At 38.6% G+C, this 27,264-nt stretch overlaps 1 protein-coding gene across 2 annotated transcripts; it reads left to right on the plus strand.

The window, feature by feature from the left end:
• The first annotated feature begins 5,044 nt into the window (after positions 1–5,044).
• LOC135479246 (glycerophosphodiester phosphodiesterase domain-containing protein 5-like) lies at positions 5,045–26,756 on the plus strand. 2 transcript variants are annotated; one of them, XM_064759051.1, is made up of 12 exons: positions 5,045–5,123; positions 6,020–6,178; positions 6,913–7,006; positions 7,929–7,955; positions 14,108–14,253; positions 14,977–15,059; positions 15,509–15,659; positions 17,058–17,279; positions 18,048–18,193; positions 19,027–19,174; positions 20,823–20,905; positions 21,664–26,756. In XM_064759051.1, exons 1-12 carry the CDS (start codon positions 5,121–5,123, stop codon positions 21,977–21,979), a joined length of 1,578 nt encoding a protein of 525 aa, XP_064615121.1. In that variant the 5' UTR covers positions 5,045–5,120; the 3' UTR covers positions 21,980–26,756. The 2 variants fall into 2 exon arrangements, with proteins under 2 accessions (XP_064615121.1, XP_064615122.1); XM_064759052.1 differs by lacking the exon at positions 7,929–7,955.
• The last annotated feature ends 508 nt before the right edge of the window (positions 26,757–27,264 follow it).

Genomic DNA, 27,264 nt, shown 5'->3' on the forward strand with positions numbered 1-27,264 from the left:
TATTGTACATGGATATAGCATGTAAAGTTTGTATTGCACATGGATATAGGCTGTAAAGTTTGTATTGTATATGGATATAGGCTGTAAAGTTTGTATTGTGCATGGATATAGCATGTAAAGTTTGTATTGCACATGGATATAGGCTGTAAAGTTTGTACTGTACATGGATATAGCCTGTAAAGTTTGCATTGTGAATGGATATAGCCTGTAAAGTTTGTATTGCACATGGATATAGCCTGTAAAGTTTGTACTGTACATGGATATAGCCTGTAATGTTTGTATTGTACATGGATATAGCCTGTAAAGTTTGTATTGTACATGGATATAGCCTGTAAAGTTTGTATTGTATATGGATATAGCCTGTAAAGTTTGTATTGCACATGGATATAGCCTGTAAAGTTTGTACTGTACATGGATATAGCCTGTAAAGTTTGCATTGTGAATGGATATAGCCTGTAAAGTTTGTATTGCACATGGATATAGCCTGTAAAGTTTGTACTGTACATGGATATAGCCTGTAATGTTTGTATTGTACATGGATATAGCCTGTAAAGTTTGTATTGTACATGGATATAGCCTGTAAAGTTTGTATTGTGTATGGATATAGCCTGTAAAGTTTGTATTGCACATGGATATAGCCTGTAAAGTTTGTACTGTACATGGATATAGCCTGTAATGTTTGTATTGTACATAGATATAGCCTGTAAAGTTTGTATTGTACATGGATATAGCCTGTAAAGTTTGTATTGTGCATGGATATAGCCTGTAAAGTTTGTACTGCACATGCATCTGGCATTGTCTGTGTTCAAGTTCATCTTACCATGAACTTCACTGCACAGTTAGTAGGCCTGATATTAAACTCACTTATTGGTATAAGTTCATGTATATATATGTTAACAGTACATGTGAATAGGGTGCACATAAATACCAAGGGTCACTTTGTGTCACCATGTCCCAGATTGTTCATTGCTCTAACTGCCATTGGGATCTAAATGCCAACCAATAGCGTTATACCTACAAGTACATGTACATGTATACCTTATTTCGCCTAAAGTTTAGCGTTTATCAAGTGACGCATTTTGCTTGATTCAGGCCCTGGGATCATGAAGCAATCTTATACCTAAGCCAAAATTTCAAATCACTTTCAAATTGTTATTTCTTACGTAACAAGGGGCCTCCGTGGCTCAGTTGGTTAGCGCGCTAGCGCAGCGTAATGACCCAGGAGCCTCTCACCAATGCAGTCACTGTGAGTTCAAGTCCAGCTCATGCTGGCTTCCTCTCCGGCCGTAAGTGGGAAGGTCTGACAGCAACCTGCGGATGGTTGTGGGTTTCCCCAGGGCACTGCCCGGTTTCCACCCACCATAATGCTGGCCGCCGTCGTATAAGTGAAATATTCTTGAGTACGCCCTGAAACACCAATCAAATAAATCAATAAATCTTACGTAACAAGGTCAACATATTGCCTGACATAAATTGTGGGTGAGTTATTGTAAAACGAATCTCAGCTAAAATAATGGAAAGGAACATACCAAATGTAATGACGGAAATTTTGATTTGAAGTTTAAGAATTCTCTGTGATGCTGAAGCCTGATTTGTATAGGGCCCTATTAGTTTTGCATCCGAAAAACTTAAGTGTTGGCATTAAAAGGAGCATTTTGATATCTTTATGTATATATTTACATACCAGGTTTTAGGTGCAATACATTACATGTATGTATACTGTATACTGTATATATATATATATATATATATATATATATACATGTATATATATAGTTCCCGTCAAACACTTCTATGGACATGTACAGGAGGCCTTAATTCTGTGCTGCCGTACATTGTACAGTGGACATTCCAAATGCACACTCATTTACATGTATTCAGATGGGTGATTTTGTTTATAATGGAGTTATGTAAAATAACAATGACCAGTGCTAATTTAAATGACAATGGTATTCATTCGAATGGAGTTACAATTCATGTGCTGATAATAAGCTTAGGGAAACCCATCATATCTATAACCATGGGCAAATGCACAAAGAAAACATATTTAGTTGTGAAATGACACAGAATCTTCCTCTCAAATTATTGATGATAAAATTGCATGTTCATCACAAAAACATCAAGTGCCAAAAGATGAAGAGCTTTACTTAATAGGACATATCATGCAATCAAGTGATATCTGAGTGGACAAGTATGTAAGAATGACGTCAGGTTAACATCAGATTTGCCTAATTATGACTCTGGTACATGCAGTGTGAAGCTTTTCAGCTGTATGTGGTTGGGTCTATTAAATCCTTAGGACACGATATTGTCACTGATTGTGTGTGGACCACCGTTCAGTCATGTAGTCATATGTGAAGCGCCCAATGTAAGCTAGCATTTAATCATTAATATCTAGCTGTGATCAAAATGGCATGCGTGTCTGTCTGCCTGATTTAAGGGCTACAAATAGGCTGTTTGAAAGATTTATAACCACATGTCTGGCTCTGTTGTAAAAAGCCATTGAGCATGAAAACCACTAAAATCTTGTTCACAATAATGAATGGATTAGAAAAGCTGTCACCACACACATACATCTACATAGGCTGTACTTTCAATTCTAAACAAATTTGGCCACTGAAATGTAATTCTGTTTGAAAGCATGTAATGCTTATTATGATGTCTGAGACTAAAACGTATTGGATAGATAGGGGTATAGATGAACGTCACAGAAATCAGACGATAATCTGTCCAGGTCAAAGAGGATTCCTCTAATGTGGCAAACATGTCCTGTGTCTCTGGTAGAATTTATCGAGTATTGAGGTGTACATATTTAAAGATGCACCAGATGATCCATAATTATCGGATCAGCTACATTTAGGTTATAGTTGTGTGACTGAGCTTTTATTTCTAGAAGATTTCATTCTTTTATGCAAGAAGAGAGAGGGTGTTTTCAGGGATGGGCAGCTTTTACAGCTGATTTCATCCGATTCTGCAGGGAAATTCTCTTTGTGTTTTATTTGCAGTTATTGAAATAAGGAAAATTGTAATGATCCGTAGGCGTGTGTATATAATATATATATATATATATGTATATATATATATATATATATATATATTGTGCCCAAATATTTAGACCTAATACACAGAAGATTCTGGTATTTGGTATTTAAAGGGTGTGGCATACAATTTACATGTATATCAGTTGAAAGAAGGGAATTCCCGTAATTTAATTACGTGTTTGAAAAAAACAAAAATACAGTTTACAAATTTTGAATATATACATGTACCTTTACATACACGTACACTGTTAACTCCCATTATTGTCTCGAAATCTTGTGATTGTTGTCTGTTTCATGGAAATTATTTCCATGCCATCAATTTGTGAAAGTAAAATGTGAAATCTTCCACATCATTGTAGAACTGCATGTACATAAAACAGTAGATGTCAGTTGCAGGGCCGTAATGTGTGTGATGAAATGCCATGAAGGAAATATGACATGGACGAGTGTAAATATGACATGGACGAGTGTAAATATGACATGGACGAGTGTAAATATGACACGGACGAGTGTAAATATGACACGGACGAGTGTAAATATGACACGGACGTGTGTTGAAGCGTGTTGTTATTTCATGTTATTTCCCTGTGTTTTCAGCGTGACTTGTTGAGCTTCACAGTACTGGTGATCACTTTCCTCTACGTACTGTTTTATTTCTACTTCTGGCTGGTTGCAGTCAACGACTACGACGATTTTAATTGGTGAGTTTCGTGTAATCACATGTACGCCAACATGTATGTACTCACTTCAGGTATTAGAGCATTTTTAATTTCTGTTTGCGGGCAGTAACTAGGATGATTCAGTTTGTGTGTCGTGATTATTTTATACATCGTAGTTCAAGTCAACTTCAGGTGGGTTTGCTTTCCGGTTGCACGTGGGAATGTCTGCCTGCAACGTGTGGATGGTCTGCAGTGATTGTCTATCAAGGTCCCTGTTTTGTTAAATACCACTTGATTTATTTATTTATTTATTTATTTGATTGGTGTTTTACGCTGTACTCAAGAATATTTCACTTATACGATGGCGGCCAGCATTATGGTGGGAGGAAACCGGGCAGTGCCAGGGAGAAACCCACGACCATCCGCAGGTTGCTTGCAAACCTTCCCACGTACGGCTGGACAGGAAGTCTGCATGAGCTGGACTTGAACTCACAGCAACCGCATTGATGAGAGGCTCGTGGGTCATTACGCTGCACTGGCGCGCTAACCAACTGAGCCACGGAGGCCGCCTGAATACCACTTGACTCGCACATATAAACATAATGCAAATCTGTATCTGTAGATCATGTTCATTACAGACTTCACAAGGTACATGTACAGTTATGGTGCATGTTTAAACACATGTGTAACTCTTTCACGTCTTCTAGCCATAGGAGTGACTCTCATTGTATTTGAAAAATTCTTGAATACATGGGTACCAAGAACACAAGCAGCTAAACCACATGTCACGATATGCAATAATCCAGGAGGTATGGCGGAGACAGAGACAGGGAAAACAGAGGTGGGTAATCACCGGTCACTGTACCGAGTGTGTCCACCGTTAGCATCACAAAAAGCGACCACTCTGTTTTCATGCTGCCATGGCTTCTGGATTATAGCATTACAATCTGAATACTTACCCTAATTGTTGAGTTAAGATGCTATTTAATACTGAGAATAAACAATGTAAAATTGCTGTATGCATTTATATTTTCGTTGAGTTTACCAAATATTAGGTGATTTTTTTTTACGAAAATTTTTTAAGGATGACATAAATTCCCAGGCGTAAAAACATTAACTGTTAGACAACTAGGAAGGGGATTTGAATGTATCGTTAACCAATATATTGTCGTTCTGTTGGTCACTTTAATTATCTAATTCATCAATAGGCGAATTTAAGGTAAGTGTTCAATGTCTGCTATGTAATACATTTGCTGTTGAACATGTTAAACAACGAGTAAGGTAATTTAAATGTGTCATTATTAACCAGTTTCTCATTGCTCTGTTGATCAGGTACATCAACTTGCTCACCAGATGGTACCCCTGGTATAAGGTTTTCCTGGGCTTCACCTGCGCTATCTTCATTTACTATGCTATACTTATGGTAAGCCTATCACATGCACTTGCATATTTATATCAATGGCTTAGCCAGGTGGGTGTCTCGGTGTTTTGAGAGGTCTATTCTGACAGGGTGGGAGAGGTAGGCAAATAGGAAGCAAAATTTGGAAATGAGACAGTCCGGTTTCATGTTCTTACTAAATCTTTGATTTCTTATTACAAGCGTTAAAGAAAAACAAAAAATATTCAAAACTTTTGCCAAAAATGTGCATTTTCAGAGGCAAATAAATGTAAGTGTCATAAAATATTCCCTTTGGTGCTGATTGATACTTTAGTTTTTCTAATTTTTTTACCTTCCAAGGTTACATTATATATTTATACATGGGAGGCCAAACTTAGCTATGCAGTTAAAATCTGCAGTAGCTGTACAACTCTCAACTGTCAGCGCAAGAAGTGCAGATTCAAACCCACTCATTGACTGAAGGAGTCAAAATGTAATTTACTCATTTTTAGGAATGAAAATAGTGATCTGAAGTTAGGCCAAGGTCATCAAAGAGATGCTTTTGTAATTATTCATAATTTTATGAATACAGAAATGATAGTCTGTTGTGTCATTAAACTGAAAAGCTCAAAACATCTGACATTAATCAGTTGGACCATTGGAATGGGAATTTATTAGGCTGAATTAATGTACTCCAGTTACTTTGTATACACCTACATGTATAGGCAAGGTAATTTCAAGGTTTACATTCTTATAGTTACATGTACTATTTCTTTACCTAGTGTTAGATCTAAGTTCCGTGGACTTTATGAAAAGTTGCATACCAGTATTTTAATTGTTAGCATCAGTCTCCAGGATAACAGTACATAATTATGTTGACATCTTGTACTGTGTACATATATGTATATGTGTCCAGGCTTACATTTACGTGTGTGTTTCAGTGCCTCACCCTGCTTCATGTCACCCACGGTCATCAGCTGTACGTCTACCCCGTCCATCTCATCCTCAGCCTCATCACCCTGGCCTGCTGTGTGGCCGCCACTGTCATGTTTGATAGGCTGTGGCGTTCAGAATGGACAGTACTGAAGTTATCGCTACAGGTACGTTTTATACATATGTTGCATTCTCAGAAGTGGGCCAACAGCCACGAATCTTGGAATGCTGTAGATTTATGTCGCTGTTTACAAATAGTATGACTGTGTACTTCATTTGGGTTGAGGGGCATCCATGGCCGAGGGGGTTAGCACGCCAAAGCAGCGCAATGACCCAGGAGCCTCTCACCATTGTTGTAGTTCAAGTCCAGCTCATGCTGGCTTCCCCTGCGGGTGTATGTGGGAAGGTCTCCCAGCAGCCTGCAGATGGTGGCGGGTTTTCTCCAGGTTCTGCCTGGTTTCCTCCCACCATAGTGCTGGCCGCCATCATATAAGAGAATTATTCTGGAGTATGGCGTAAAACACAAATCAAATTAATAAGTGAAATTCATTTGGGTTGAGTTATTGTACTTTGTACTTTGTACTCCTAGCTCAGTGAGGAAAGCAGGAGAGTATTGTCATTGTAGGTACGCCTCTGTCTGTCCATCTCTCACACTACATGTTAGCAAAATATCTGTAGAAATTTGTATTGCATCAATATATATAGCATACACTTTGTTCTTGTACTGTAGGGGAAAATATGTACACATACCTGTTTATGTCACACATGCAAAAGTTTGTGAGTTGTTTGTCAGAGGCCAGTGGTTTACTCCATCAGGTTTAATACAGTCATAAAGCTGAACACTGTTCTGTAACTAAACAATTCGCTCTTAAACCCCAACTGGAATTTCCTTCATCCTCAGATCACTGGCCCATTTCTTCATATTGGAGCTGTAATATTGATGACTCTGATGACATGGATCATTGCTGGCAACTGGCTGCAGCTCTCTCATAAAGGTAAGCGCTACCTACTGTGTCCTTCCTGTAAGAACACATGAACATTTCCAAGACAGTTGAGCATAAAGTACAGTAGGAGACTTGTGAACCTTGGACCCCTTTTCTCAACGCGAACATGTGGACGTGTGCTCTGTGTACTGCATGTAAGAGTACATGGACATTTTGTGAACCCCTTATTTTTCACAAAGCACACCTGTATACATGTAGTCTGTGTATTGCATGTAAGAGTACATGAACAATTTACTGACGCCTTTTTAGTATGCATGTAAATGTGCAACATGTGTATAAGTTTGGGGCGGGGCCTCCATGGATCAGTTGGTTAGCACGCTAGCGCAGCGTAATGACCCAGGAGCCTCTCAACAGTGCATTCCCTGTGAGTTCAACTCCAGCTGATGCTGGCTTTCTCTCTGGCCGTACGTGGAAAGGTCTGGCAGCAACCTGCGGGTGGTTGTGGGTTTCCCTCAGCCTCTGCCCCGTTTCCCCCCACCATAATGCTAGCTGCCGTGGTATAAGTCAAATATTCTTGAGTACGGCACCAATCAAGTAAATAAATAAATATAAGCCTGGTGCAGTATTTCACATAGCACGGGTATATACATTGTACACCAGTAGCTTTGTAGTGGTGACACAGTGTGTACTACATGTGTCTTGGATACGGGAGGTTATGGTACATATAAATGTACATCTGTGTATACTGGGAATGTTAGGCACATATTTGCCATACCTTTGAAACGTGATAAGAGAAGGTTCTAATATACCCACTGAATACATGCCGACATGGCAGATGTACATGTGGATAGCCTGGTCAGTTGGAATTGCCCAGTTTATCAAATGTGCATTCTTGTAATTTGCATTAATGATCTGATTATATTGGGGAAAAAACATTGAAGAGATATTTATGACGCTGTTTTTTTTCTGTTAGCTTCTCCCTCTTTTCACACCTGGACAGGTAAGTTTGTTAGCCATTGGTGTTTGGGAATCTCCCTCCCCCACGGTTGAGTTTACTTGATTTTTCCCCCAAAACCTTGTTTTGATGTTTCAGGGTTTCTGAAGTGCATAACTTTTGCATTTACCTTTGTAGACGGAGTCGGCAGTGCTATAGAGCTGAGTCGTTATTGATGAATGTTTTAATACCTGAATTTTTAAGTTTTTACAGCTTTTAAGTTCATAGAGCCCCTTTTAGTATATGTAGAATCCCTTTCACATACATGACATACGTCTGGCATGGTATAATTGTGAGAATGATCTTCATTGTGGTTTGCTTTGTTTCCCGATTTGCCCCAGCATATATTTGTCTTTTTGGTGATTGTTTTTTATTCCCTATTATCTAACATGTAGTGGGTACATTTTTTAACAGGTTTAATATTGTTTTTTTTTTTTTTTACTTTTTTAATATTATTATTGTTTGTTTTTTTTTTGTTTTTTTTTTTGGACATTGACTGTAATAATCCATGTGTATGTCATAATGCCGTTTAGCCATACAGAATTTGCAGAATGCTCCCAGTGACTAATGATGTGCATGTAGATTATCGAAGTTGCCATGACAGCGCGTTTTGAGGACGTTCGTTTTTTATGCCAGTGAAGTGAATTTTAGTGTAGTGGTTAATGAACAAGAGGTCACTGTAAGTGGGGCTATTGGAACAAAATAAATTGCTCTCTAGCTGATTGATTTTATAAGTGAAATGCAGAGGGTGTATGGATTTCCTCCGAGAAATTTAACTGAGATAACACTTGATGATGATTTTGTTTACATGGAGATTGTTCCGTTACTCTCTATGGTTTCAGTGTTAATAAATCATGCATGAGGCTTTTGTATAGCTGTCTATAACCTTATGGTTCACTATGGTCTGTAATTTGTTCAAAAGGCCAGGGCTCGTGTCTCTTTGATGTCGGAATGTCATGCTGTTAATGTTTACTATGTATAATGGCTCTTTTATCTGGTAGTAGATTGCGTCATATAGACATGACAGGTAACAAACTGGTACAAATACGGATTATGGAACATGACATTAGACAACTTCAGTCGTCAGCAATAGTTTATATACTGTATGTACATGAACATGCAAATAAATATAAATGAACTAAACCAATAGTGAATTGTCTTTATGAAAAAAGCTGCCACAGCCATGTAACCTAGCTTATAACCCAGCCTGTAGACAATACTTTTGCTTCAGTCGTTCATCATGTTGAGCATTGTTAATTACATGTAACAAAGGGTAAAAAAATTGTTAATTACATGTAACAAAGGGTAAAAAATTGTTAAAAATTGTTAATTACATGTAACAAAGGGTAAAAAATTGTTAATTAAACTATCCATGTTTAAATAGGCTGTAGCAGAGACTTCCGACAAAATATCCATATTCACTATGAAACAATCAAATATATTTTCTATGTTTGACAAGAATAGCTTAAACAATAAGATTTCAGTAAGCGTCATACTTGTAACTATATTACTTATTATAGTCACTGTTAAATGATTCTAAGGGGCCTCCGTGGCTCAGTTGGTTAGCGCTCAAGGGCAGCGTAATGACCCAGGAGTTTCTCACCAATGCGGTCACTGTGAGTTCAAGTCCAGCTCATGCTGGCTTCCTCTCCGGCCGTAAGTGGGAAGGTCTGGCCGCAACCTGCGGATGGTCGTGGGTTTCCCCTGGCTCTGCTCGGTTTTCTCCCATCATAGTGCTGGCCGCCGTCGTGTAAGTGAAATATTCTTGAGTACGGCGTAAAACACCAATCAAACAAATAAATAAATGACTCTAATGTTTGAATATTAAGCTGTAATGCAACCTGGTTTATATATTATATAAATTTTTGGAATCTTTGCACCAATATTGAATAGTAATACTTGTATGATACCTGATAAGGCTGGTATTTTATGAAATCTGGCTATTCTGAAATATTTTGGCTAAAATACTTGATTGCACTAATGCACTGGTCAGTTTTTTGCCAAAAGTCTCTGGTATGCCCTCTTTAATTAACATCGTTTATGAAACAATGCATCAGTTATATCCACTCGTAAAATTATGTACAGATAAATTTTTTATTTGATAAATATATATACATTAGTTCCTCAACTTTTAGTGCAGTTTATGCACCTTTTTAACTTGATTTTGAGGAAACAGGCAACATTGGCTGGATTGGCCAAGCTCTGGCCTTCACAAAAGGTATAGTTGTGTCAATCTGTGCAGAATAAAGCCTTCAGAATATGCTTGAATAAATATCTTCCCCAAATATGCAAAAAGGTTGAAGAATTGCTGTATCATATTATATTTCCCTTTTTATATTTTGAATCATTCTGTTGTTGGTGACTGTAGAAGTTCTCCCCCCCCCCCCCCCCCTCCCAGCATGAGTGACTTATTTCCGTGTTTCAAATTTCCTCACTTCAACTTTTCCTAGTGTCCATTCTACCCTTTTCTAATGTACAACATTGCGTGTTGACACTTTGTATGTCTAGCCACCTTTCAAAATCATTTGAGGAAGAAGGGAAATAGGTTTTGGCCAGGATTGGCAAGATATAGCTATTTCAATGTACATACGGGTCTTCATGTTGGTCATGATTGTCAAGATATCTGCTTATTTCATGGCGGAATGGCTGTAGTACATGTGCATTAGACATTGCACTAGTGGCATGTGAAGAATTCCAACCAGAAGTGAAGATAGGGCTACAAAAAATCTCTTTCACTGGACTGGCATCCAGCAGTTATTTCAGGGCTTTTGTTATCTTTTTAAGTAAAAGCTGTACCCTGGAATAGCCAGCTACATGCCAGAGAATTGAATGAAGGTAAAATGGGAGCTTGGTCAAAGTAGACAGTCACATGTAGATGCTCAGAGTTTTACAGCCACATGTAGCTGCTCAGAGTTTTACAGCCACGTGTAGCTGCTCAGAGTTTTACTGAAGTAAACAGCCACATGTAGCTGCTCAGAGTTTTACTAAAGTAGACAGCCACAGGTAGTTGCTCAGAGTTTTACTAAAGTAAACAGCCACATGGAGCTGCTCGGAGTTTTACTAAATTAAACAGCCACATGGAGCTGCTCAGAGTTTTACTAAATTAAACAGCCACATGGAGCTGCTCAGAGTTTTACTAAATTAAACAGCCACATGGAGCTGCTCAGAGTTCTACTGAAGTAAACAGCCACATGAAGCTGCTCAGAGTTTTACTAAATTAAACAGCCACATGGAGCTGCTCAGAGTTTTACTAAATTAAACAGCCACGTGTAGCTGCTCAGAGTTTTACTAAATTAAACAGCCACCTGTAGCTGCTCAGAGTTTTACTAAAGTAAACAGCCACATGTAGCTGCTCAGAGTTTTACTGAAGCAAACAGCCACATGTATCTGCTCAGAGTTTTACTGAAGTAAACAGCCACATGGAGCTGCTCAGAGTTATACTAAAGTAAACAGCCACATGGAGCTGCTCAGAGTTTTACTGAAGTAAACAGCCACATGTAGCTGCTCAGAGTTTTACTGAAGTAAACAGCCACATGGAGCTCCTCAGAGTTTTACTGAAGTAAACAGCCACATGGAGCTGCTCAGAGTTTTACTGAAGGAAACAGCCACATGGAGCTGCTCAGAGTTTTACTAAAGTAAACAGCCACATGTAGCTGCTCAGAGTTTTACTGAAGTAAACAGCCACCTGCAGTTGCTCAGTTTTACTATAGTAAACAGCCAGGTGTAGCTGCTCAGAGTTTTACAAGAGTAAACAGCCACATGTAGCTGCTCAGAGTTTTACTAAAGTAAACAGCCACATGCAGTTGCTCAGTTTTACCAAATTAAACAGCCACATGGAGCTGCTCAGAGTTATACTAAAGTAAACAGCCACATGGAGCTGCTCAGAGTTTTACTGAAGGAAACAGCCACATGGAGCTGCTCAGAGTTTTACTGAAGTAAACAGCCACATGTAGCTGCTCAGAGTTTTACTGAAGTAAACAGCCACATGTAGCTCCTCAGAGTTTTACTGAAGTAAACAGCCACATGGAGCTGCTCAGAGTTTTTCTGAAGTAAACAGCCACATGAAGCTGCTCAGAGTTATACTAAAGTAAGCAGCCACATGGAGCTGCTCAGAGTTTTACTAAAGTAAACAGCCACATGTAGCTGCTCAGAGTTTTACTAAAGTAAACAGCCACATGTAGCTGCTCAGAGTTTTACTGAAGTAAACAGCCACATGGAGCTGCTCAGAATTATACTAAAGTAAACAGCCACATGTAGCTGCTCAGAGTTTTACTGAAGTAAACAGCCACATGGAGCTGCTCAGAGTTATACTAAAGTAAACAGCCACATGGAGCTGCTCAGAGTTTTACTAAGTAAACAGCCACCTGCAGTTGCTCAGTTTTACTAAAGTAAACAGCCAGGTGTAGCTGCTCAGAGTTTTACAAGAGTAAACAGCCACATGTAGCTGCTCAGAGTTTTACTAAAGTAAACAGCCACATGCAGTTGCTCAGTTTTACTAAATTAAACAGCCACATGTAGCTGCTCAGAGTTTTACAAGTGTAAACAGCCACATGGAGCTGCTCAGAGTTTTACTAAAGTATATAGCCACATGTAGCTGCTCAGAGTTTTACTAAAGTAAGCAGCCACATGTAGCTGCTCAGAGTATTACTAAAGTAAACAGCCACATGTAGTAGGCTGCAGGTAGCTGATAAATGTGCCATCTAATAAAGCCTCCTGTTTAGACTTCTTGGCATTACGCTACAGAACTGCCTCATTTGTTCACATTTTATCTGTACGTGTTTGTGTTTGGTTTCAGTGCTGAAGACAGTGTGGTTGTGTGTATGAGGGTGATGATAGTATTATACCTGTGACTTACTAAACGCTACAGAACTGCCTCATTTGTTCACATTTTGTCTGTACGTGTTTGTGTTTGGTTTCAGTGCTGAAGACAGTGCGGTTGTGTGTATATGTGGGTGGTGATAGTATTATACCTGTGACTTACTCAACAGGTGTGTGTTTGGTTTCAGTGCTGAAGACTGTGTGGTTGTGTGTATATGTGGGTGGTGATAGTATTATACCTGTGACTTACTCAACAGGTGTGTGTTTGGTTTCAGTACTGAAGACAGTGTGGCTGTGTGTATATGTGGGTGGTGATAGTATTATACCTGTGACTTACTAAACAGGTGTGTGTTTGGTTTCAGTACTGAAGACAGTGTGGTTGTGTGTATATGTGGGTGGTGATAGTATTATACCTGTGACTTACTAAACACTACAGAACTGCCTCATTTGTTCACATTTTATCTGTACGTGTTTGTGTTTGGTTTCAGTGCTGAAGACAGTGTGGTTGTGTGTATGAGGGTGATGATAGTATTATACCTGTGACTTACTAAACGCTACAGAACTGCCTCATTTGTTCACATTTTGTCTGTACGTGTTTGTGTTTGGTTTCAGTGCTGAAGACAGTGTGGTTGTGTGTGTATGAGGGTGATGATAGTATTATACCTGTGACTTACTAAACGCTACAGAACTGCCTCATTTGTTCACATTTTGTCTGTACGTGTTTGTGTTTGGTTTCAGTGCTGAAGACAGTGTGGTTGTGTGTGTATGAGGGCGATGATAGTATTATACCTGTGACTTACTAAACGCTACGGAACTGCCTCATTTGTTCACATTTTGTCTGTACGTGTTTGTGTTTGGTTTCAGTGCTGAAGACAGTGTGGTTGTGTGTGTATGAGGGCGATGATAGTATTATACCTGTGACTTACTAAACGCTACAGAACTGCCTCATTTGTTCCCATTTTGTCTGTACGTGTTTGTGTTTGGTTACAGTGCTGAAGACAGTGTGGTTGTGTGTATATGTGGGTGGTGATAGTATTATACCTGTGACTTACTAAACAGGTGTGTGTTTGGTTTCAGTACTGAAGACAGTGCAGTTGTGTGTGTACATGAGAGTGATGATAGTATTATACCTGTGACTTTCTAAAGTGGTGTATGTTTGGTTTCAGTGCTGAAGACAGCGTGGCTGTGTGTGTATGTGGGTGGTGATAGTATTATACCTGTGACTTACTAAACATGTTTGTGTTTGGTTTTAGTGCTGAAGACAGCGTGGTTGTGTGTATATGTGGGTGGTGATAATATTATACCTGTGACTTACTAAACATGTTTGTGTTTGGTTTCAGTGCTGAAGACAGCGTGGTTGTGTGTGTACATTGGGGTGATGACAGTATTATACCTGTGTCCTCTGGTCATCAACTCCCCCTGTGTGGTTACAGTCACAGATCTCCCACCCAAGCCTGAGGTCATAGGTCATAGAGGGGCACCCGCTGTAAGTTTATAATCATATTTATTTGTACAAATTAATTTTCATTTTGTATATTTTTAAGCCTACATCACATTTGGTATTCAACCTGTTCAAGGTACATGTGAAAGACATCTAAAGTGAAATGCTTCTCTGTATTGCTGAATTGGGATTTAACACGTTATGGCAAAGAAAATTCTAAGTGGAATTAGTTATTTAACTAAATGTTTGTTACACATTGCCTAGGAAAATAGATGAATATATTTTTTCTCCAGCCAAGTAAACTGTTTGTTATACAACATCAGATGGCCTGGGGGGCGACCATGGCTCAGTTGGTTAGCGCACTAGCGCAGCGTTATGACCCAGAAGCCTCTCCAATTTGGTTCCTGTGAGTTCATGTCCAGCTCATGCTGGCTTCCTCTCCAGCCGTAAGTGGGAAGCTCTGTCAGCAACCTGGGGATGGTCGTGGGCTTGCCCCGGTTTCCTCCCACCATAATTCTGGCGGTCGTCGTATAAGTGAAATGTTCTTGAGTATGGCGTATAACACCAATCAGATAAATAAAAGTAAATAAATCAGATGGTCTGTTGGAACCCTTTGTGGTCGAGTCAATGTACAAATCAGTGATGTTGCATTCATATTTTGTGTGTGTAGTTCATTTGAAAGTCCATTCAGTGAGTGCATTCATGGCTTTTTATGTACTCTGTATTTCTGCAATATACATGTACTTTTGTTCTGTACTTTCCCACCAGGTGGCTCCAGAAAACACAATCCTCTCCTTCCAATCTGCAGCTAGTCGTAACGTGTGGGCATTCGAAAGTGATGTGAGAATAAGGTAAGCTGTTACACTGACTAGAGCAACAATGAACTTTCATGGAGGAAGACATAGTTTTCACTGATTCTCATATGATTGTCTGGATAACTGCAGAGCCTTTAAGCAGTGAGGTATTGTTGTGATACAGGGCTCAGTGAGGGCATTTCCCAAGTACATGATTAAGAGATTGATTTATTCCGGCACTCCAGTTTTCTCCACTTATGAAATTTTACTGACAGCAATGAATATGCTTGTTTACAATACACCAGTGGAATTACAATAAATAAATAATTCAATAAATAAATGTGGTTTTGGTTTGACATGTACATATATGTTTAACATCATTGAAATAAGTAAATGAGTGAAAGTGACTTCTGTCTGACATGCTAATTGGCACTAAATACCAAACAGATTAACACAAATTCTATATGTTTATCAATGTGCTGGGGTGTTTTTTTTTTGGTTTCCAGTTTTGACGGAGTCCCGTTCCTGCTCCATGATAGCTCACTGAGACGGACCACAAACATATCCTCAGCTGCCTCCAAATACGCGGACGTCAGTGCCTGCTGGTTTAATATATCTGAGATTAAGGTCTTTGATGCAGGCTCATGGTATTTGACTGTGAGTATTAATGTAGAATGACTTACATGTACACATAAATAATGATGGTTTTGCCTGTTTTTGTTGTCAGAAAAGTAGGTCCCTTTAATGTGTTTATGTAGAACCAAGATGGTAGGTTAGTGGTTAGAGCGTCCACTTCAAAGTCAGGAGACAAAGGATCAAACCCCAACTGGGTCATACCAAAAACTTCAAAAATGGTACTTCTCAGAGCCATGCATTGCTTGGCACTTAGCATTGAGAGGTTTGAGCAAGGAAACATGACTAGTTGTCCTGGTGTCAGTATATTGTGACCAGGTGGTGTCTGGTGTCTACGGCATGATAGTCCAGTGGCGACAACACTCGTTGTCACATGAATGAACAATTGTCGTGTATGATGTAAAACTGCAAGCATTCATACATACATACCTGCCTGTAGTTTTAACATAGAATTTATTTGAATTGTGGGCATATATAATAAAACAGCTCCTGCATGCCTGCATTTATAATAACTGATGACAAGCATTGTATGCCAAAGAACAAGAAATTCGAACACAGCAAATTTAACCATGTTTCCATGATGGCCTATGGATTTATTAAACGTTTCTAAAGCATGTTCTTAGCAAGTTGTGACATACCCTCAATCACCTAAAATTTTGCCTACAAAAGTGCATTTTTAGAGGCAAATAAATGTCACAAAATATTATTATTGGTGCGGAAACTTACATTTTTCAGTAGAATATCCCCATGTTCCAACAAAAGGCAAAACACTTATTTACAATCAGTGGAACTCTGACAATCAGAAAAAAATGGGCAAATTAGTCATGGACGAAATTTATGGTCATATAAGACACATGTATTTCAGGACCTTTCCTGCAACACAGAAAATAAGCAGAGCATTTTTTCGGAGTGGAACATTTTTCAGTTTGACCCCTGTGTCTTAGCCAACTTTAATTGAATCTTGTTTACACAAATTTGGATGTCTTCCTGGATGTTCTGTACAACTCTGCCAGTCTACTATCAGATTAATGTTATACAGTGTATGCTATTATGGATCATACGGCTTGAAATGGAGCAATTTTGGCGAATTCGTACACGTTCCAGTAGGTTCCCTTTGAGACATGTAGCTCACTATAACCAAGTATAATTGGACATAAATATTTATCTTTTTGTTGTGGCAAATTTGAACACGTTTCATCATGTACCATATGACAGATTACATCTAATATCTGGTAGACATTATGGAATCATTGAACATTTATAGCGGAACCTTTTTGTTGCAAATTTTAACCTGTTACATGCATTTGCAATTTGGACAGGTTCCAGAGTGTTCCCTTATACACAATCTGCTCATATCACCAAGACGTTACTAAATTGTTAAGCTTTCATGAAAATCTGCAAATGTTTACAAAACTGTTTCAGGATGACCCCTATGGTACAGTCAGTTATCTGTCTGAGGCACAGCGACAGGCCATCTCTCGGCAGAAAGTCCCAACCTTTGCAGAAATGCTACAGTTGGCCATATTGGAGGATAGATATGTGATATTTGATCTGTTTACACCTCCAGTGAAGCATCCTTATCATAACACATCAGAGGAGATTGTGGTGGAGACAATTCTGCGATCAGGGATTGATCAGAAGAAGGTATGGGGTCATTTCTGTGTTGGATGGGTGTTGGATACCCCTTTTGTGTAGTGTGTCAGAATCTCCTATTTACACTCATGTCAACAGCCAACCCCAGTTGGCTATCATAGCTCCTCCTTCTATACTTGGTTGTCTTTATACTTGGTAGCCAAACATCAGCCTATGCACATGTACATGTGCAAGGCATGTACTGTTTCACGCTAAGTTTGGTACGTCCTTTCTGCTTCATGATGTCTGCAGCCCAGATCAGGTGTCAGCTATGACTCTTACCTCTCAGCTTGCCCATACATGCATCACCCATGTATATTCCAGGCAGTAACAGTATGCCAGACCCAAATTCATTACAAGGTTAATTGTTTCATAGCAGATCAGCCATTAGGTTAGTATTTTGATATTTAAGGTGCATACGACGGCGACAACTTTGTCAAGACCGATACCTGTGGTGAAGGCAAAATGGCTACTGCTTCAGCAATGGTCATGTCTGCTGCTTACATTGTTTAGAAAGGATTTACTGAACTTGGTATGAAATGGGGTTTGCATCATCCAAGTGTAAAGATACATGTTGAAATATCCACCTGGGGCTAGCTAATCAGTGACTTATCCTCATGTTCACCATAAAGCCACAGATTTCATGTTGGGTATTGCTTCCAACTACATGTTTAAGCCATTGTGCTTAACTCTGACTGTTAAATAATCCCGGAAAGCATCTATGAATTCATGTATATATGTAAGCCACACAACCAATTTACCAAGTTCCATTTTGTTCAGATCTTGTGGTTACGAAGGAATATTCCCAGGGGAGCAGAAAACTTCACCCATACTTCAGGTGAATTTATGCCAGCTGAGGATTTAAAGAGGAATAACTTCAGGGCTGTCAATCTCCATTATGACATGATCTCTGAAAAGGACATAAGGTGAGATGCAAGAATGATCTGTCCTTCGATCATATTGACATGGCGTCTTGGTGACGTTAAGTGTGTGCCACCATTTGATGTTTAACTTTAAACTGCATGTAGCAGCTGCTTCTGATTAATATAGCAGCTAATTTCATGAACACATGCATATATTTTAACTTTATGTTATGTATTCTTATCAAAAGTACAGCAATCAAGTATGGATGAAGGGGCCCTCCGTGGCTCTGTTGGTTAGCGCAGCGTAGTGACCCAGGAGCCTCTCACCAATGCGGTCACTATGAGTTCAAGTCCAGCTTATGCTGGCTTCCTCTCTGGCCATATGTGGGAAGGTCTTACAGCAACCTGCGGATGGTCGTGGGTTTCCCCCAGGCTCTGCCCTATTTCCTCCCACCATAATGCTGACGGCCGTCGTATAAGTGAAATATACTTGAGTACAGCGTAAAACACCAGTCAAATAAATAAATAAATATGAATGACTGCATGTATAAGTACTTGACGTATAGAATGGATGCAACAGTCCATTCCATTCCATAACAATTGGTCAAGTTATTGAATGTGTGGACTATTGCAGTATCAAGTCATCCGAGGAAATGGGGAACTAAGAGAAGATAATTGTATATGCAGTTGTATCTGTCATATCACGCTTGCAAGTGTTGTCTCCCTTTACTGTGCTGGCGTTTTAAACTATTTTATTTCTAAATTCACTCATAGTAATTAACAGCACAGATTGATTGTGACAGTGTTGCTCCATTTTGTGATACATTTGTGATACATTTGAATGTCTTGACTGTTAAAACCTGACGAATATGTTTTTTTTCATATTGTACCTTCAGGCGTTTAAACATGGACAACATCACAACTAATATCTACATCGTGAACTCTGTGTGGATGTTCTCTCTGTATTGGTGTGTCGGGGTTCATTCCGTGTCTACTGATCAGTGCCAAGTATTTGCTGAAGTGGACAGTCCAGTGTGGCATATGGTCAGTCCGGGCTAGCATACGTTTCATCCATTGTGGCATGCGGTATTTTGTACTGTATGTGTTAGTGAAAAATCATGTGAAATTAGGTATTGTTAACAGTAAAATGCATGTAGCGTTCAATGTCCTGCAGCCACTAGCATAAGGTGATTGCAGACTAAGTTGATTGTAGTTACCGTGGTGACACATGTCAAAAACATACATTGCCATGATAGTTACAATCAGCTCGGGCTGAGTGGCTTTACTTCTACAGTTTGTACAGCAGGCCGATTACTTGGTGAAAAATTCCATAAAAATACACGTGGTAAGATGTAAGGCTTACTGTGAGGCTTTGACTTGGTTGCATCTGTAAAGATCTGGTGATGACTAGTATTTAGTATGTCCTGTATGTCATAGCCTGTTATCTTGTCAGGATGAGTACCTATTTTTTTTGGAGTGATGCAAAGTATCCATGTCTGAAGAAAGAGCTTGAGATGAGCTCTGTTCAGCATTTTACCTGTAGTTTTTATGGTACCTGGCTAACGAGAATGCATATGATAAATTATTCACCAAATGCTGTACAGATAGTGCTTGCTAAGGGGTGGGATATCACCCTATACATGTGACCCAGAACATGGGATGGAAGAAGAGTGGGAAGAATATTGTATATCCCATCTTTTGTCAACAAGTGTTGAGAGCTACTTGTGCGGCTCACAACAGTTCACTGATAAAGATCAGTCAAATGAAAGCTACATGCGCACCCGACTACTTTGTGTTACTACAAGGCTTTGTCTCTCCCAGTTGTAATTGTGTAGATGATAATGTAAAATCTTCACCAAGCCTTTGGTCAATAAGGCTAGTTCCAGTGTGGAACTCTTTTGTGTGGCGAGTATGGATATTTCCTCCTGCGCAGAAATGTTGCACTTTGGTTTGAGGACGAATGACTGACGTCGCATCCTTAAATTACCTTGTGCTTCTGCATGCGATGCCGTAAACAGGGACACAAGACAAAAAATAACCTCTCTGACTCAAGGCATAATGGTGTACTTTTTTTTTAGATGTTCCTTATATTGGATAAACGGATTGTCCTACTCATGACACTGTAGTATCAAATTTATTAAACGCAAGGTAAAAAAATTTGTTTGTTTTGGGCACAGAGAGAAATTTTTGACCCGATTGTAATAAATTTGATACCATGGAGTGTTTATTATACGCTCACCATCCCCACCACCACTCCCCCCAAAAGTAAACAACAACAGTGTACTTGCTGGGTTATACCTTAAATCGCTGAATGTGATCCACAAGTGGTGGATCTAACCATTGTGTGGTTGTTTACGTGGCAATCAAACAAACGTCAGAAGTCACATGAAGGGAGGTAATGGCAGTAGAATAAATGCACATCATCTTTGGATATTAGCTCAAGCTCTATTTCCATGGGCTATTGCCTCATGAACATGGAATATTACCTTAAAAGCATGACATAGCTTTACTTGAGCATATTTTGATGATCATGTTTAGTAGAATACAATGTGATTGTGTATGAACCATGCAGTGTAAACCACAAGTCATTTTGCTACCCAGCTGCGTATGCCTAGGTGTAGGCAAGCTATATGATCAAAGCTTAAGCGAAAGGAATGCTCAAGGATATTTTTCTTTTTGATTCCCAATACAGAGCCCCAAGAGTTACCTTATCCTGTGGATAGCAGTAGATGTCCTGTCAGCTGTCATTGTAGTGTTGCTCTTCATTGTCCAGAGGTAAGAAAGAATGGCTTGTTGTCTAGGGACCACTTTCTGGGCAATTTGAATTTCTTTTAACTTTTTTCATAAATGATATTGCCTATTAAAGTTATCATGCCCTTAGGCAATATCATTTATGATTAAAGTAATGAAAACGTTATTAACAAGGTTTGCTGAAAGGTTCGCTGCCAAGAATTTTCTTTATTTATGTACATGTATTTCATTTGTGTTTTGACAGCAGACTTATTGCCTCATTGGGAAACAAGGAGATTTGGGTTCAGACACATGTAAAATTTTGGCTTGCATGGCAAACAACAGCCCCTTGAAAGATAAACCATTATATACTCTGTAGAAGCCTCGCTGGCTCTGAAGATTAAAGCACTGGCCCATTGCAATTGTCAGGCCCGAGACCAGTAAGGTGGTGTGTTCAAATCTGTCTCTTCCTGCTTCAGCTGTGGCTTTGTCAGGTAGCTAGCAATGGCCTGTGCTTTACTCTGGGCACCCCATTTTTCTCTCACTGTAAACATGATCATCGTTGTATAGGTGAGAAATTCTGTGGTGTAAAATGCCAGTGAAATAAAATAAATATATGCTCTGGACAAGAAAAAGGAATTCACATGTTTTGACATTTTGAACAAAAATGTCTGAATTGTAGGTGCCTGATTGCTGAATTTTACCAAATATTTTGAAGTATAGTAGTGTAACTGGCATTTGAATCCAAGATATGTTCTGTGGTTATTAGCTTACATTTTCTCTGTAATGATTTCTCTTTGCAGGGTTCGTTTGTATGGCACAAAATTCAACCCAGAAACTCTATCACTGCAGTCAGGACGAACAGACAGCTCTTACGAGGATATGTACAAGTCAAAGAACATGAAACAGAAACTGCTACGCAATGGAGATCCCTTTGAAATAGGCTTGGACCAATCCAACGGTTCGTTGAACAGTTCGGAGCTTCCTGTGGGCAGTTACTGTCTTCACACCATGAACGGAAATGGCGTGACATCGCAAACCACGGACGATGCCCCAGTCACGAACACACACCGACCACCTGTGACCAGTCACACAGAAATTCATGCAGATGTCCCGTAAGCTGATTCCTCCAATCTTGGCCGGGGTTCACAATGTCATGGGCAAAGCCTAATGTCTGACTTTTCCTGGAACTAAAGGTTTTGAGACCCAAGGAAGAGACAATCAAGTTCTTGTATGTGAACTTAACTTTACACACTTGAAATCCTGAAGGTATACGGTATTTCTACATGACACTTGTGAAAGCAGTTATTATGTCAGGTTTTGTTTCAGGGCATTAGGAAAATGATAAATAATGTTTTGCCCTGCCACTTGACGTGGTGCGCCAGCTCTGTTCCGTTGCAATACTGTCCAAATCATTCTACAGGTATCTGCAAAAATGGCCTATCTCTTTTGCATGTTGTTTACTTTTATTTATTTTTTTTTTGTTTGCAGCAATTCACTTTAGCAAATTGTTTTGGTTTTATTTTGCAGATATTTAGACAAAAAGTTCTATGTAAACTACATCTGATATAATCATTAGATTAGACAATAATTTCTGCAATGTTCCTGCAGTTTATAATCATTATATTCATATTATAAACTGAAGGATGGGCCACCAGGTTAATACTGAAATTCCTTTTAAGTGAAACTTCAGCAGATATGAAGTGAATTTTATTGAAATAGGCAGGATGTGTCAAGTATGTGATATAGGTGTTTGCAAACATATGCATTTCCACAGATATGCAGGATGCACCGTTTTAGTGCCTTGTGTGATAGTTGCCTGTGTATGGTGGTGTTGAGATGCTGATTACAGGTTACCTGATTTGTTACCTATTGAATGGTGTACAGTTTGTACTGCGGTAATGACCGGGCATACTGGGCGACCAGAAAGCTAATCCCACCAAAGTGTCACAAGTAAAGTTTCCATGTTTTATACGGAAACTTTGTGAAGCAAACCTGCTGTTGAAGGATTTATGAGATTCATTTGAAGCCTTTTTGCTGATAGTAGTTGCCACAAGACTGTTTTAAGGGATTTTGTTATGTCGTGTATCTATTCACATGACTACATTTAATACCTGCAGGAGCGTTTTTGATATAAATGATTTGGATCGGTACTTAATGTTGGCAAATATCTGTACTTATATTAAGTGCAGATGTGCCAAAAAAAAAAGAAAAAATGAATGAACAAGACTGCTTTTCAAATATGGCCAATCATACATTCAACTATATATGAAGGGAAACCCTACAGTTAGATATACATGTAGATTGTATTAGTCCAGATTACCGGTCTGTTTTATTTAAACATATTTATGTGTGTAGCCAAAGACTAGTTTGTGTTGGTTAAATGTAGTTTCCCGTTTTGAGCAAGTTTTTAATAAAGATAAATGCACATGCGCATTCCCTTGTACAGCAACATGTACAGCTTTAAATACATGTATAAAGCTGTACATGTAGCTGTACACATGTATAAAGCTGTTTACATGTAGCTGTACACATGCATCAGGCTGTACATGTACATGTAGCTGTACTGTTGAGTGATGTAAAAATTGCTCGAATTTATGCCCAAAGAAAGAGTCACTGTGGTACAAGTGTATAAATGTTTACAAATCCGACTTATATTAGAAGGAACTGAGAGAAGTATGGTTGTGAAAAGGTTAAGTTCTACATGATTTTATTCTTAACTGTGAATTACATGTAACTGTACACAGTCCACTGATCTGTCCATTATACACTGTTGCCACGTAGATGAAATGATTCTGGACAAGTTGACCTACATGCATGCTGAATATGAGCGTTGCTGAGGCATTTGTAACACCATAAAACTAAGCTGACCTGGGCTCGCTTAAGGGATTTAAACATTCATGAGTGAAGACAGAGAAGACATTGCGAGGTATCTTTTTTTTCTGGCTGTGTCTGAATGATGAAGAATTCATTGAGACTGTTGATCCCAAGAATGTCCACACTCACATCACAAACTGTGATCATAATCAAATGTAGTATAATTTTAGATTAACGATATTCTGTGACACACAATTTCGTACCACCTAGCTAGATCACAATTTATTGAAATCAACAAAGTTGTGTCTTTCTTCTTCCTAGAATTTTGAAGGCTATTTGCATCGTTGAAAAGCAACCATGTGGCAACATTGCCATTGTCTTATGTCTTGTAGCAGGTGGCTTTGCTTGACCTTTCTGTAAACAGATGATTGTTGGTAACCACGGCAAAGCCTGAAAGCCAGCCACAGCCCATGCTGTTACGGCCAAATGCATGTGGAAATATTTGGGTGTAATATGTATATCTAGAAATGAAAACAAGCCATGTTTTGTTTTAAGAAATCATTCTGCATAACTCCACCAAGAATGGTAACATTTCACGTTTGTATTAAAATTTGAACATAATGTCAGTTTTTGGGGTAATGCCAGTTAGTCAGATTTGGCCATATTTACCCAAAGGTCATTAGCTTATATCCAAAATGATTGGATATATTATCCCTTATCCCTGTTCTGATGACAATAATCATACTGGTGCAATACTACATGTATCTTACACTGGGAGAATCCCAAGATAGCTAGATTCTGGTCAAATTTGGAAGTTTTCTGTAGACCTTCTAATGCATTTTCCCTTCTAAACAGTGATGGTTAATACAGAAAAACCGGCTGTCCTTGATACACAGGACTAGCCTTTTGAGCTTTCATCCATGTTTGGTAAGGCCAATCCTTATGCAACAAAGGTAATCAGGTTTAGCTTTTACATAAAACTGCATACTGGTACGTGCACACGACTTTTTTTCCATACAATAGTGACACAGGTCCATGTGGTTAATGATCAATTTGTTACCAGTTTACACTCAAAACGTCATTGCAAAGAAAGGTGTGAACTTAAAAACTTAACACCTTGGGCCTAAAATTTCTTTGGGTTCAGGAGATTCCCAATTGGATTGACACAGACCTATGTTTATCAAAATACACGCATGTATACAGTGATAATAAGCGGTTTATTCATTTTGTTGAAATGTCAGTGTTACTCAAGATACCCGGATATAATAAACAAGTCAAGAGGCATAATTCGTTTATTTGTAGACATATTACAATATAATTGATTAATGGTGCATACTGAATAGCATAATCACAATACTGACACTGGCTGAGGAAACAAACGTGGCATAAATGCTGAAGGTTTGCTTTTGTTATGCGGAGATATTCTGCGATTGTTAAGGAATTCCCTGTATGATTTTGTAATTTCTGTTTATTTAATTTGAAAGCAGAGAGAATAATTTTGTACATATTAGTCAGTATTCAAAATATTTAGTATTTGGTATTTAGTATGACAAGTATTTGGCTTGTCATATGTATGCAGCTGACTGATATACTTTCAGAAATTTTGTAGTACACGTATTTCCAAAATTGAAAAGTCTTGGAGGCTTGAACAAGTATTACTTGACCCAAATAGAAGCCTGGAAGCATTTTGAACGTATTCATGTTTGCTCGCGTGAATACGAGAAATGACAGGTGTTGTGTTGTCATTTTAATGTTAACTTTCAAAAATGTATTTATTTAGCTTTATTATATACGTCATGTGTATATATATTTTACTCTATCAATAAGAGTTTAATTTGTACCGCCATACAAATGTTGTGTTTATTAGCATTTATTTCTCCATTTTCGGCACGTAAAAATGTGTAATACATCTGCTCTGTGATGGAAACTTGGTCAATTTGTCTGAGTATTGGAGGGCAATCTTGTGCAATGTTCAAATTCTTTAGTCACAGAATTCCATGTCATAATTATGTATATTTGTATACCCCCCAGCTCCTGATTGTAAATGTATTAAACTTAGCGTGAAATCCCAGTAGATTATTATCTTTTTCACAAAGACCTACTATATTATCAAGAGGAGTTTATTTAATTGGCGAGTTTTGTGTATGTGACATCACTGTCTTGTTAAAGCCGAACGAGAGCTGATGTGGTTTTGTTAGAGACCAAATTAACTTTGGGTTGTGTGAGCTGTGTTCCAAAAACGGTCGGCTGCTGAAAAGGAGGTCAGTGTGCCAACCCTGATTTAACACATCATATTACCAATATATTTGTATATACGCGTATATCATATTTGTTCGTGTCAAGTGTAATACATTGCTACTACGATTAGCGTCAATGCTGTAATAAATTTAATTTTGTAAATTCATTCTTGTCAATAGCGAATGGAGACATCGTTAAGTGTAACGGTATAATAGATGCTGTTTTTCAGTATGGCGCCCAGCTCATATTATTGATACATTATTGCCCTGTGATAATGATGGGTTTTGATGTGACTATTTTGGAAAGCCTTTAAAAGGGATAGGTTGTAATGTGCTTCGCTTAGGTTAAAGTAGGATGTGTGTGTATTACGCTGCGGAATCTATCTACATGCATTTTATGTTATGTCCACTAAATATATATTGGTTGCCATAGGTTAATGTAAGCTGGTGTGACTCGTGCAACGTCATTCACGTGACGTGGCATGACGTGTATTCACGTCAGCTAAGACTAACGTATTCGGTTCAGGATATAGGAAGGTTTGTCACGTTCCCACGTTGAAGGTTTGTTACGTTATTGACAAGTAATTTTAGGTTACCACAAGTGAGGTTCTTTTGTGCGTGTTTTCACACTTAAGCAGTTGGTTAAATTTTGAAATGTGTTTTTTATTCTGTGAAGCAAGCCCTCTGGTACCACACATTCCGTGCCTATTTCACACTGCATCTTTGACGCTCTTTTTGACAGCACTCTCAGAAGTGTCCGTCAGCGATTGTGATATAAATACTACGTAAACTATTCACAAATTTCTATCTATATACGTTTAAATGTCTATACATGTTTCTCTGCGTGTGTGTGTGTAAATATATATACATATATATATATATATATATATATATATATATATATATATATATATATATACATAATAAAATCTGCACATTTTAAGAAAACTCAAATATGCAGCGTTGTGTAATTTCGTGCAATTATAAATTATACACTAGTTTATCCCACAGGTTTGGACGCACTAGTTGCTGGTTCAGTTTTGGGCTTGGACAAAAATTCCATCCGCTCTCACTATTGCTGCAGCTCGGTGACAATCGTTTGATTGTTTGCGCAGTCTAACGCTCGTTGAAGACCATTTGTCCTCCACCAGTATGGCGGGCATATGTGCCGCACATGTGACAAAGATCGTCTTTAATTTGCCAAAGCTCGGTGCATGGATTACACCGGGCACTAAGTCCACTCAGGTCCCTACGTCCATAAACTGATCGTCAGCGTATGAGTAAAAAATTCTTGTATCACCATAAACAAAAATCAAATCCAGTAGGTTTAGTTGCTGTCTTGTGTGAAGA

This window comes from Liolophura sinensis, chromosome 12 (genome assembly GCF_032854445.1).
Source record: "Liolophura sinensis isolate JHLJ2023 chromosome 12, CUHK_Ljap_v2, whole genome shotgun sequence".
NCBI classification, from domain to species: Eukaryota; Metazoa; Mollusca; class Polyplacophora; order Chitonida; family Chitonidae; genus Liolophura; species Liolophura sinensis.

What these genes read in the sequence shown, in the direction of transcription:
- LOC135479246 (XM_064759051.1), top strand. An exon ending in ACAGTCCAGTGTGGCATATG is followed by an intron (nt 19,175 to 20,822) that starts GTCAGTCCGGGC and finishes TTCCCAATACAG; the next exon opens with AGCCCCAAGAGTTACCTTAT. An exon ending in TTGCTCTTCATTGTCCAGAG is followed by an intron (nt 20,906 to 21,663) that starts GTAAGAAAGAAT and finishes TTCTCTTTGCAG; the next exon opens with GGTTCGTTTGTATGGCACAA.